General features: G+C 40.4%; 1 protein-coding gene across 4 annotated transcripts in view; it reads left to right on the top strand.

Annotated features, from left to right (window-relative positions):
• Chd2 (chromodomain helicase DNA binding protein 2) overlaps positions 1-13197 on the top strand; it is a 111269-nt gene that overhangs the window by 90714 nt on the left and 7358 nt on the right. For all 4 annotated transcript variants that reach the window (XM_057755885.1, XM_057755886.1, XM_057755884.1 and 1 more), the window contains 3 exons: positions 3691-3790; positions 6429-6642; positions 11873-12119. In XM_057755885.1, the coding sequence (XP_057611868.1) occupies positions 3691-3790; positions 6429-6642; positions 11873-12119 (561 nt within the window). The remainder of the gene's footprint in view (positions 1-3690; positions 3791-6428; positions 6643-11872; positions 12120-13197) is intronic.

Consider the following 13197-nt stretch of genomic DNA (forward strand, 5'->3'; position numbering starts at 1 on the left):
TTTAACTATTGATAGCATAACTGTGGGCTTCAACTTCTTTTTCATGAAGTAAGCCATTTTGTCATTTTCTTAAGACCAGCCTTCTGATGTGGCAAGATTGTGCCTTTAATTTATAAGAGGAAGAAGAAGATGACGGAGATGATGATGATAATCATCGTCTTTCTGGCTTATTTTCAGAATATTTACTTTAAACCCATAAGACATAGGAACTAGAATAATGCTTTACTCATCTCAGGTTATTAGTTATATATTATTATATCTATTATAAAAAATTGGTTGGTTTCGTACTGTCTTAGTTACTGTTTCTATTACTGTGATACAACACCATGACCACAGGTAACCTGAGGAGGAGTTTATTTCAGCTTATAACTCTGAGGTCACATTGCATTGCTGAGGGAAGTCAGGGCAGAATCCTGGAGAACTGAACTGAAGCAGAGCCAGTGGAGGAGTACTGCTTACTGGCTTGCTCTTCATGGCTTGCTCAGGCTGCTTTCTTATAGAACCCAGGATCACTGGCCCAGGAGTGGCACTTCCTACAGTGGGCTGGACCCTCTCATATGTCAATCATCTATCAAGAAAATGGATGGGGGCTGGAGAGATGGCTCGTGGCCTAAGAGAACTGACTATTTCCAGAGAACCCGGGTTTAATTCCCTGCACCCACATTGTAGCTCACAGCTGTCTGTAATTCCAGTTCCAGGCTGCCTGACACCCTCACATAGATGTACGTGCAGGCAAAAACACCAGTGCACATAAAATAAAAAATAAATAAATGATTTTTTAAAAAAAAATATGTGATAGGCTTGTCCACAGGCAATCAATCTGGTGAGGACCTTTTCTCAACTGATGCTCTCTTTTCCAAAGCTGACATAAAAACTAGCCAGTAGAGGTAATAACACATGAAGTGAAAGAAAAGTTAAAAGCACATGAATGTAGATTCTCCATTTTCATCTCCTTTAGTTAAAAAACTCCTAGTATGGGGAGGGAAATGGGAGGAGGGGAGGAGGTGGAAATTTTTAAGTTAAAAAAAAAAAACTCCTAGTAGTACTTTAGATTTAGACATTATATATGTATTAATATATGTATAATTTTATGTATTAATTTATAGACAAGTTAAGTGACCCTTATCAGAGATGCTTAGAATCAGAAATATTTTAGATTTTGAATTACTCATAAACATAAGTAATGATATGTCTTGGGAGTGGAAATCAAATCTTATACAAAATCACTTTTATTTCATATACACTTAATCTACAGAGCCTACAGGTACGCTTTTACAATGCATTTATTGCATCTACATTTTGACTGTGACCCATCATATAAGGTTAAGAGTGTAACTTACTTCTTGAGACATCAGTCTTGGGGTTTTCAAAATAGGGACACTCAACGTGTATTCCGTTTAGATATTTTGAAGAGATGACAACTCTCTAAAGCAACAGTAACAATAGTCAAGATAGCGGCACAGTTTTGTAATTGAGCTACTCAGGATGATGAAACGGGAGGGTCAAATATCAAGACCTTCATGGGCTATAGATTGAGTTCAGGGCCAGACTGGCCAACCTAGTGAGACTCTGTATTAAAATAAAAAGGAAAGAGGAAGCTAGGCAATAGTGGCGCACACCTTTAATCCCAGCACTCAGGAGGCAGAGGCAGGTGGACCTCTGTGAGTTCGAGGATAGTCTGGTCTACAGAGGGAGTTCCAGGGCAGCCAGAACTGTTACACAGAGAAACCCTGTCTCAAACTCCCCCTCCCCCACCAGATAGATAGATAGATAGATAGATAGATAGATAGATAGATAGATAGATAAAACAGGAAAAAAATGGGGGGACAGGACTGGGGATGTAGCTTTGTGACTGAATAAGGGCCTAGCATGTACAAAGCCCTGGCTTCAGGTCCCAGTATTAGAGGAAATTTTGAAAGGCTAATGTTTATTTCCATAAACTGTATTTACTTTGAATCCATGTACTTCATGGTTAATATATCTTTGTGGTCTACTTTAGTAGATCAGTTTTGAAGTGAAAAGTAGGTTTTCAAACCTCAGTCATGATGCTAGTGGTAGCATGCCACACAACCCTGACATACAAGACAGAGTTTTTGAAAAATCATTTCTTTTCTCTTAAAACGGTTTGCATTTTTTCCCTTTATGGAGCATAATCTGGCTTTGGTCTCACCAGGGCAGAGGATAGCAGAAGGTCATCTTAGGCTGCCTCCTGTGCGTTTGGGTTTGTTGCCATTTAAATGCCCCATCCCCAGCAGTGGTTCATTGAAAAGTCCTTGGTTGTTTAAAGTTCAAAGGCAGCATATGCTATGACCTCCATAGAAACTATCCATCCAAAAGGTATGGAAACAGTTTTAGAAGTTGTATAAGAAAATGCCTTACAGGGCTGGAAAGATGGCTCATCAGTAAGAGTACCTGCTCTTCTTCCAGAGGACTCTGCATCTACATAGCGGTCCACAGTCATTAATAACTCCAGACCCTCTTCTAGCCTCCTCAGCCACCAGGCATGCACATAGTACACAGAGACACACTCAGACCAAACACCTATAAACATAAAATAATAAATAGAAATTAAAAATCAAAAAAGAATGCCTGCAGAAGGGTGGTCAGGGAGGCTGTCTACCTTGAACTGTGACTATAGACAAACTAAGTGGAAACTCTTAAATGAGCATAGTCAGAGCTTCAGCAGAGGCGTAAGTGGACAGCTAGGACATTGAGTGTGTTTAGGGCTCGGCTGGAATGTGCTCAGAAGATTGTTGTTCTTTATAAGAGGCCTCAGTGAGCTAAGTGGCTCTCTGTCTGACACTACGTTTCCTAGTCGGCGTCCTAACAGTGAAGCCATAGTGAAAGTGAGAAGAAACGTTGTTTCTGATTTACTGCTACTTCCAGGGTCTCTCTGTATAAACCCCATTTTTGTGCCATTCCTGCGCTATACAACAGTGCCATGCTAGGACAAGGAGTTCCTGAGAGTTTGAAGGAAGACATGACAAGCCTTATTAGTGACAGCTGGGCAGAAAGCATGACAGTGGCGCAGGTTACTAGTTGATTGTTGGTTCCATTGTAGGAGATGGTGGCAGAGATGTAGTGTGTCGCAGTGTCCTGTGTGTGGGCCAGGTAAAGGAAAGCTTACAGAACTAGAGATACAGATGCTACTGTACAAGTTAGGGGTTCCTAACACTGTTGACAAATCACCATCTTAAGACTCACTGTCAAACTCTTGACAGAAGCACATAATGATATATTACTGATATATAAACAATATATATGTTATATATATGATATACATATATACAACATAATGATATATAAACAAAGCAAAGGCTTTTTGTTTTGTTTTATTTATTTATTTTGAGATAGAGTGTCATTTACCCAGGCTGGTCTCAAACTCACTCTGTAGTTGAGGATCTGAAGGTCACCGGAAAAACCTTCCGTGTACTGGGATCACAGCGTGAGCTTGTACACACAGCTTAGTGCAGGGCCCTGGAGAACAGTTCATAGTAAAATTCAGTAGCTGGGGCAGCGGTGCACACCTTTAATCCCAGCACTCAGGAGGCAGAGGAAGGCCAGCCTGGTCTACAGAGTGAGTTCCAGGACAGCCAGGGCTCCACAGAAAAAATCCTGTCTTGAAGAAACAAAACAACAACAAAATCACTTTTTAAATTGTGTAATTTACTAGTACAATTTTTCTTTTAGGAACCTATGGATTTTTGTTTCCAAGTTTACAGAATTTGATGCACGAAAACTACATAAGTTATATAAGATGGCTCATAAGAAAAGATCTCAAGAAGAGGAGGTAAAATATGAATCTAGTCCTAATTTATATAAGTGTATAAAGATAATTGCACATAAAATTCCCTTAGTTTTTGCTTTTCCCTGGGCTGGTAGTGAAAAATCTGAAGGATTGTTGATAGTAGATAGTCCACTGGCACTTTGCCTGTGTTTTACGTGGTTTCAGTACAGCCCAAACAGGGTGACAGAAACCACCACAGGTCACAGAGTGTGTTGTCTGTGATCCAAACATAATTTCATGCAATGTGATTTTTCATTTTACTAGCTGTTCTTAAAATTCTCCATGAGTCACCAGACAGTAAGACTGTTATTTATTAGGTATAATAGCCAGTACATTAGAGCCAAGTAGTGTTTTAAAGTCCTGACAAGAATTTGTTACCCTGTTATCTCATGACCTGGAGCACTTATTTTCTAGACCCTTTCTTCTTCCTATATTTGTGTAGTTTGTAATGTGGCTAGTCCTAAGTCCCAGGATCATAGGCGGGATATCTATTCTATTCTTAAATGGTCACGTACGTGACATCCATCCAGTTTCTTACATAGAAGAATCCAAATTGCTTACTTCAAGGAGTAGACACTTGCAGTGCCCAGAAATTGTTGCCCTTTCATTTGAGTGGGGAGATGGGCATAAAGGTGACTTGGCTTCTGCTGTAGAGGCAGTTCTCATGCAGACAGGCCCTCCTATAGGTCTGCTAATCAGCCACGTGCTCCATATCCATATCAGACACTGAGGAGCAATTGTGAAAATTGTTCCACTTTTACTGGTGTGTCAGGTTCATGAACACTACTGCTATTTCCGAAGTGTCTATAGTCATGCCAGGAACAGCATGGGCACTTAGAAGAATTTGTAATGTGAACTTAATGCATTATTGACCTGGGAATTATACCCTCTAATAGTTCATAATGTAATGTTATTTTGAAGAATATAATGTAGTGGTAATAGTATTAATATAGTAATTGTGTATTAGTGAAATTCTAAACATAATAAAATTTTACATTTATATATTTATTTGTTTTGTATATGTGTGTGTGTGAGAGAGATGGAGAGACAGAGAGAGAGAAAGCAAGAGAGAGCACAAGCACAGGAGTGCAAGAGCCAGCTCTTACCCCATAATGTTCAAGAACAACCTTCAGGAGTCTGTGGTTTCCTGTCATTTCATAATGTGTATCTCAGGAATCGAACTCAGATTGTTAGGCTTAGTGATGAGTGCATTTACCCACTGAGCTATCTCATTGGCCCCTAGTCATCATAGAAATCCGTTAAAGACTCCTGAGAAGAATAAAATAGTTGGGAAAGTTGAGTTGAGGATCTACTCATAGTGGTGGAAGACTCCACAGAAGCTCATGAAGCTAAGTGACAAATGTATCAATATCCAAGTGTGGGGAGTGAGTTATCGTCTTCCTGTAGGGTAGCTGTCTTGGTTTAGGGTTACCAGTGCTGTGATGAAGCATCATGCACAAAACAGTCTTGGGGAGGAGAGGGTTTATTTGGCTTATTTTTCATCATCATTGTTCATCATCAAAGGAAATCAGGACAGGAGCTGATGCAGAGGCCATGGAGGGGTGCTGCTTATGACTTGCTCTCCCTGGCTTGCTCAGCCTGTTTTCTTATAGAACCCAGAACTACCAGCTCAAGGACAGACCCACTCACCGTGGACGGGGGCCTTTCCACATTTATGACTAATTAAGAAAATGTCCTACAGTCTTGTCTTGTGGAGGCTTTTATCTATTGAGTTTCCTCTCAGAATACTTTAGCTTATGTCAAGCTGACATAAAATAGCCAGCACAATAATTCTTCAAAATTTGTCGAAGAATAGATCATGCTTCTGCATCTAAGAGTTTAATTTAAGGGAATAATCAAAGGTTTAAACATGTTTATAATGGGAATGACTGTAGTCCAGTAGTAGTGGGAGGATTATGGTCATGTATTCTTACTGAAGAGGACAGTCAAGCAGTAAATGAAATATGGTAGTATTTAACATCATGTAGGGGAAGATATTTTCATAATGTGCTAAATGAACCAAGAACAGAACAAATTAATATTTGTTTTCTGTTCTTTATAGACAAAAAGGCCTAGATATGAACCAAGTTATTTAATAGTCATTTTCCTCATGATTAGCTTTTAAACCACTTTACACTTGAAAACTTATTTTGAGAATTTTACTTGGGCGAAGGAATGGTATAGCTGGAGGGTCAGGTGTCTAGCTTGAGGACTTTAGTGTACTGTCTCTTCCCATTTGACAGCTGGCAGTTCTTAACTCTAGTTAGCCTTGAGAGCTTAGCAGTCATGGCTTTTTGTAGCCAAGAAAGTCCTCTGAAAGTGCCAACTTCCTGCCACTTGAATAGGCTATGTACAGGAACACCTGGCGAGTTTTTTTTTTTTTTTTTAACACTGGGGCTTGTTAGCGGAGGTTGGTTTTCTGTGGTAATCTAACAGCCGGGCAGCCCCCTGTCAGGCTGTTGGAGCTGTGGACTATGGAGCTCAGCAGAGTTCACAAGCCGTTTTGGTAAGACGTTACTAAATGACAGCTCAGAAGAGAGGAACAAGATGGAACTGTTTAGGAGGGCATCTTTATTCTGCTCTCAGGAGCTAAACCAGGGTCCTAAGCTTTTTTTTTTTTTTTTTTTTTAAATTCTGCCAGGAACAAAAGAAGAAAGATGATACGCTTGGTGGTAAGAAACCATTTCGACCAGAGGCTTCTGGTTCCAGCCGGGATTCTCTGATGTCTCAGTCCCATACCTCACACAACCTTCATCCTCAGAAGCCTCATTTGCCTGCTTCCCATGGCCCACAGATGCATGGACATCCAAGAGATAACTACAGTCACCCCAACAAGAGACACTTTAGTAATGCAGGTAGGCCATTAGATAACTTTTAAAGAGGTGTCCAAACCCTCAATCATTTCATTTTCCAAGGACCTTTGTACTTTCCCCAAGACCTTCTTATCTCTTCTTGGTTTTTATAAATTATGAAGTAAAGATCTAGAAGATTAAGGGTCAGCTCTAAGTTAAGGGAATCACAGGTACTTTAAAAGGTAATGGGTGAGGCAGGAGAGATGGCTCAGAGGTTAAGAGCACTGATTGCTTCTCCAGAGTTCCTGAGTTAAATTCCCAGCAACACAAGGTGGCTCACAACCTTCTGTACTGAGAGCTGGTGCCCTCTTCTGGCCTGCAGGCATACAGGCAGAACACTGTATACATAATAAATAAATAAACCTTTTAAAAAATAAAGGTAATGGGCAGACTTATAGAAAAACTTATATTCTATATACAAGAATGATCACTAATTAAGAAAATGTCCTACAGGCTTGCATAGGTGTATAAGGTGGGCATTTAAACTGCTAATATTGAGTTGGTGACAAAGAGATAACCAAATAGAAAAAATAAGCAGTGGACAGTGAAGAAACAACCTTTATTAATGAGAGAAATTTCACAAACTGTACATCTGATAAAGAGCTAGTATGTAAAAATAGAAGGACTGGTTAAGAAATGGGGGACGGATGGATCTAAATAGACATTTCTCAAAAGATGGTGATGAACTCTGAGATGCCCTAAATTAATGTATAGGCCAGGCAGGGAGGGCCTTGATAGAAGAAGACGATTAAGTCAGTAGAGAGGACTGCACCCATTCTGTGCTGAGTACTGAAAATTGCCCATGGGGCCATACTGCATTTCGCTTTTGGAATCAACCAGACCAGGATGTATCAGAGACTTTGTTTATGGACTAATGTATACAAGATGCTGCCATCTGTATTGACCTGAGTCTTTTTCAGTAAACAATGTAGGTTTGTTTAAAAAAATACGATTTAATGTCCTCAGATTTCACTATAAGTAGCCTTAGGTCGAGTGGACGTTTTCCCAGCTGCTAGAGCCATGCTACTGGTGGCTCAGGGACTTGACTGTGACCTGTCCTTTGACCTTTAAGTAGGCATCTGAACCTCAATAAATCCTTTATTTCAGAGACCTGTTAGTCTCAGGTTTGTCTTAATAAAGGTGTATAAATGGCCAACAGGTATATAGAAAAGCACTCAGTATTATGGGCCACACTCTTATCAAAGAAACACAGTGTGGGTAAGGATGTGGAGAAAAAGGCAGCCTTGCTGGGCGGTGGTGGCGCACGCCTTTAATCCCAGCACTCGGGAGGCAGAGGCAGGCGGATCTCTGTGAGTTCGAGGCCAGCCTGGTCTACAAGAGCTAGTTCCAGGACAGGAACCAAAAAGCTACAGAGAAACCCTGTCTCGAAAATCCAAAGAAAAAAAAGAAAAAGGCAGCCTTTATCACAGCCATTATAGAAAACACAAGTAGGGTTCTCAATAGCATTAAATATAGAACTCTCATATGACCTACAACTTAAGTGTGTCAAAGGGATCAGATCTCACGGTTTATTAATGCCAAATACTTTTTCACAAGAGTAGCACATGGAATCAGCTTAAGTGTCCAACAGTAGTGAGTGGAAAAAGAAAATGTGGCACATGTACACAAAGGAATATTAGTTACCTGCCACTCGTGACACAAAATCATGTGTTGACTCAGTTAGCCATTGCATACATATTATACAATTAACATGTATTTTAAGACATATACAAAATAAGTATATAATTTTTATTTGTTAATTTAAAAAACTTGAAATTTAATTTTTTGAAACAAACCTTATAAAAGAAGAAGGAAAGTAGATTGAATTAAATTTTGGAGATTTGTTTAGAAAAAAGGAGAAATGGCTAGGCAAGGTGGCACACCTCTTCCATCCCAGCACTCGAGAGACAGAGGCAGGTGGATCTCTGAGTTAAGGCCAGCCTGGTCTACAAAGTGTGTTTCAGGACAGCCAGAAATGCATAATAGAGAGACCCTGTCTCCAAACAAGCAAAACAAAAGAAAAACATAGAAATCAAACTCAAGATGACTGTGGTGGAATCTGTAACCCCGGATCTAGAGAGAATGAAGCAGGAGAGTCCCGAGTTGATTTCTTCAAGCCTGCTGGTGGCAGAGTCAGGCAGATATCTGTGTCTTGAAACCACCCCCTAAAGAAAAAAGTTTTCCTCAAAACCTCAATACAACTATGTGGTTTTTTTTGTTTTGTTTTGTTTTTAAAGATATAGATTAAGGATTAGGAAATTCATACAGAAAAGTAACACCACCCATATGGCAAAATGACCACGCTTGCCATTCAGGAAATGTTAAGGCAGAGAGTTAACAAAGTTTTTCACTCATTCCAATCAGCAATAATTAAAATGAGAAATGCACACTTGTTATTAAGATAGGAAATGATCTAGTCTTTTTTAGAAAATAATTAGAAGTGAACAAATATATTGACCTTTGACCACAGTTCTTTCTTGTCTGGATATTGTTCTGTAGAATGAGGACACATAGCATTGGTAGGGTGCTATTGAAGACGAACTTGAATGTCCACTAATTAGGAGAATGGTAGAGTGAGTGTTAGGACATCTGTACCCAGTACCATCCACCATTACAGAGTATTGGCTAGACCAGCATTGTGCACTTGCTGGTAATATCAGCACTTGGGAGACCAAGGCAGGAGCATTGACTGCTCTTCCAGAGGACCTGATTCAATTCCCAGCACCCACATGGTGTCTCACAACCTTATCTGCAACTTCAATTTTAGAGAATCTGATTCCCTCTTCTGGCCTCTGTAGATACTATATCCATGTGGTGCATATCCACAGAGATCCATCCTGGCAAAAACACTCATAGATGTAAAAAAAATAAATAAAATTGAAAAAAAGAGAAGTCAATGAGGGAAATAATAAGAAGCAAACTATAATCATGTTATATATTTACACTAATCATATATTAAAAACCCATGTCTGTATCTTTAAATTTACTGAGGTGAAATTCATACAGCAAACAGGTAAGCATTTGTAGGTGAACCATCCAGTGGTATTTGTACATTCAAAGTTCTGCACAATAGTTCTGCCCCTTCCTAAATTACTCTATCACTTAAATGGAAATTCTCTTCCTGTTCTCCATCCTCTCTATCTGTATTGTGCCCTGTAAATGAATTTATTCAGAAGACTTCATGTCAGGGGAATATACAGTGTACTACCTCTTGTGACTGGCTTAGCAAAAGGTTTTGAAAGTTCATCCTAATTCTAGTGTGAATCAATACTTAATTTCTTTTTAAGGGAGGATAGTATTTTACTCAATGGATATACTTTTTTCACTCATCTAAGTTTCTCCTTTTTTTATTGTTGAGAATAGTACTAATACAAACATTTATATTCATATATTTGCTTGAATACCTATTTGCAATTGTTGTAGCTAGGTACATGGGGATGGGATTTCTGGTTGTATGGTAACTGCTTGACTTCCTGAGAAATCAAGAACAGCCTCCCTTAAGTACTTGTATGAACAGAGAAGGACGTGAAAGGACAAGTCTGGTCAGTGGTAACTATTGCCTTAGACCAGTGGGGTAGGGGAGCGTGTTTGAATTTAATGGCTAATCACTGTTTATTGCTTCACTAGTTAAAATATGCAGAAATTATTTTTAGAGTCAGAAGAATAAAAGGAAAAATACTGAACAAGACTTAAAGCATATAGAAAGTATAGAAACCTAATATAAGATTTATCTTACTGATTCAATTTTCCTATAAATAATCAAGAAATACATTTCTTTCTTAAACTTTGGTTCTAGAATTCCATTTATATGCACATGTACACACAGTTAATTTTGTGTTAGAGGCTACATAGCAAGGTATTATCTTAAGAAGTGCCCCATCTCCTGTAAAATTTTTTTTTGTTTGTTTGTTTTTTTTTTGTTTTTGGAGACAGGGTTTTTCTGTGGCTTTGGAGCCTGTCCTGGAACTAGCTCTTGTAGACCAGGCTGGTCTCGAACTCACAGAGATTCGCCTGCCTCTGCCTCCCAAGTGCTGGTATTAAAGGCATGCGCCACCACCGCCCGGCTCTCCTGTAAATTTTTATACACTAAAATTATGTCTGGGTCTGGCCAGATGGCTCAGGGGTTAAGAGCACACTGGCTGTTCTTCCAGAGCAACTGGGTTCAGTTCAACAGATTGTGCATGTTTGTGCCCTTTAGACTCTTTGTAAAAATTTCAAATTTTTTTCTAAAAAGAAAAATTTGTCTTTGTTTCTTCCCTCTCAAGTGTGGTAGTGCACACCTACACCAGCCCTGTGGGGAGGCAGAGGCAGGCAGACCTCTCTGAGTTGAAGACCAGACAAAGCTATATAATAAATCAGACCTAACCTAAAAAATATTGAATTAATTGCTGTTACTTGGGGATTTACTTATTTTTCATTGTATGTGTATGAGTATTTTGTTTGCATTTATGTCTGTGCATCCTGTGTACGCCTGATGCCCACAGAGGTCAGAGGAGGCCACAAAACCCCTAGAATTGGAGTTAGAGATGGTTGTGAGCCTCCATGTGGGTGTTGGGAGCTGAATCAAATCCTCAATAAGAGCAGCAAGTGCTCCTAACCACTGAGCTACCTTTCCAGTTCCAGTTCCAGTTATTTAAAAGTCATTGCTTATTAACTTCCTCAGTGTCAGAACCATTTCTTTGTGTTGTTTCCCATTATCTGCTTTTTTTCTTTCAATTTTTGTTCTCATGTTTTGGTTATCTTCCCTAGTAGGTGGCATGGTGCTTGAAAACTTGTTGAAGCATTAACTGATATTCCCAGACAGGAGGTGCCATCTCAGTGTGGTGCCCTTCCCCTTGGGGATCAGCTTTAAGTCACAGAGGTCTTCAGAGGCTCAAAAGTGCTTGTCTCAGAAGGTTGAAGCACCTTCAGCTATGTGAGGGCGTTAGTGAAACAGCATCATCACTTCCAAGTTTCCTTTGGGGTTCTTGAGTGAATCTCATTTTAAGGGTCTACTGCTCATTGAGGCAAGCAAGAATGAAACATGGAAGCCATAATTTGGAAGATCTTAGCAGGGACAGAGGTGATAGATTTTCTTTTGCCTTAGAAGTTGTTGGCAGCAGAGAAAATGTTAGGACTCATTCATTACTCATGTCAGCCATAAGGCTGAGGAGGCAATGGTTGTCTCCTGACATGTCCACCTGCAGTAAATGCCGCCATGTGCTGCAGTTACGAAACAGTTCTCTTCCTTCAGATCGAGGAGACTGGCAAAGGGAAAGAAAGTTCAACTATGGCGGTGGTAACAATGCACCCTGGGGCAGTGACCGGCACCATCAGTATGAGCAGCAGCACTGGTACAAGGATCACCATTATGGTGACCGGAGACATATGGATGCCCACCGTTCTGGAAGCTACCGACCTAACAACATGTCCAGAAAGAGACCATATGAGCAGTACAGCAGTGACCGAGACCACCGGGGACACAGAGACTATTATGACAGGTGAGTAGACGTGTGACCCGACTGGACCTGCTTAGAGGAGAAAGGATGGTGATGCTTATACGGGTTTGTCTGTCTACTGCATACTGAGTGTTGCATGTGTCAGTTATAAATCCCATATCCTTGCTATCAGGATAGCTTTAGGATGCTGGAAGAGGGAGTTTTGTAGCTGTATTTATTACTTTAGGTGGATGAGTGCTTTGTCCACATGTACATGTGTGTACCATGTGTGGGCCTGGTACCTACCTCGGGAGGTCAGAAGAGTGTGTTTAGCTCTGGGCCTGGGGTACAGAAGATTGTAAACTTCTATGTGGGTGTTGGGAGCTGAATCCAGGTTTTCTACAGGAGCAGTGAGTGCTTTTAACACCTGAGCCATCTTTCTAGCCCCACCCCCTTAAAGAAAAGTATTCCTTTGTTCTTGGAAATTTTTATGCATGCATATAATATATAATTTTGGTCGTTTCACCCCGGTACCCTCTCTCATCCCTCCCCACCTTGGCTGCAGTCCTTCCAGGAGGCCTCCCTTCTACCCCATGCTGTTGGTTGTTGTGACCCAGTGAGTTTGCTTGTGGTTGCTGCATGAGTAGGGTGGGGTATTATCTATGGCATGGGTAAGTTACGAGTAGCTACATCACTAGAGAAAATGACACTGTTCTCCCAGCAACCCTTCTGAGACACGTTTTAACTGGTGAAGGTGCTTGCAGCCAAGCCTGATGACCTGCGTTTAGTCTGCATACATATCGTGGCATATATGCACACACATACGTGCACACAAAATTAATAGATGAACAAGATATTGTAATGATATTTCTTTACAAGGTGAGTGGTGCCTGAGATGTGATAGCTGAGGCTGGCCTCTGGCCTCCACACTCATGTGCATTCACATCTACATATATGTCTACATGTGTGAATACACACACAGTTTAGACTCAACAGTATTAGTTCTTAATGTGACCCTCAGTCTTACCAGGTAGCAGAGATGGGTACGAGGCTGTGGTCCTTGCTTGCCTGGATCCAATGGTTGAAGTCAGAGCCTTCTTTGCAGCCATACAGTGCCGTAGTGAGGCAGTAAGCCCGCTCC

The sequence above is a fragment of the Chionomys nivalis genome, chromosome 23 (assembly GCF_950005125.1).
Source record: "Chionomys nivalis chromosome 23, mChiNiv1.1, whole genome shotgun sequence".
Lineage (NCBI taxonomy): Eukaryota > Metazoa > Chordata > Mammalia > Rodentia > Cricetidae > Chionomys > Chionomys nivalis.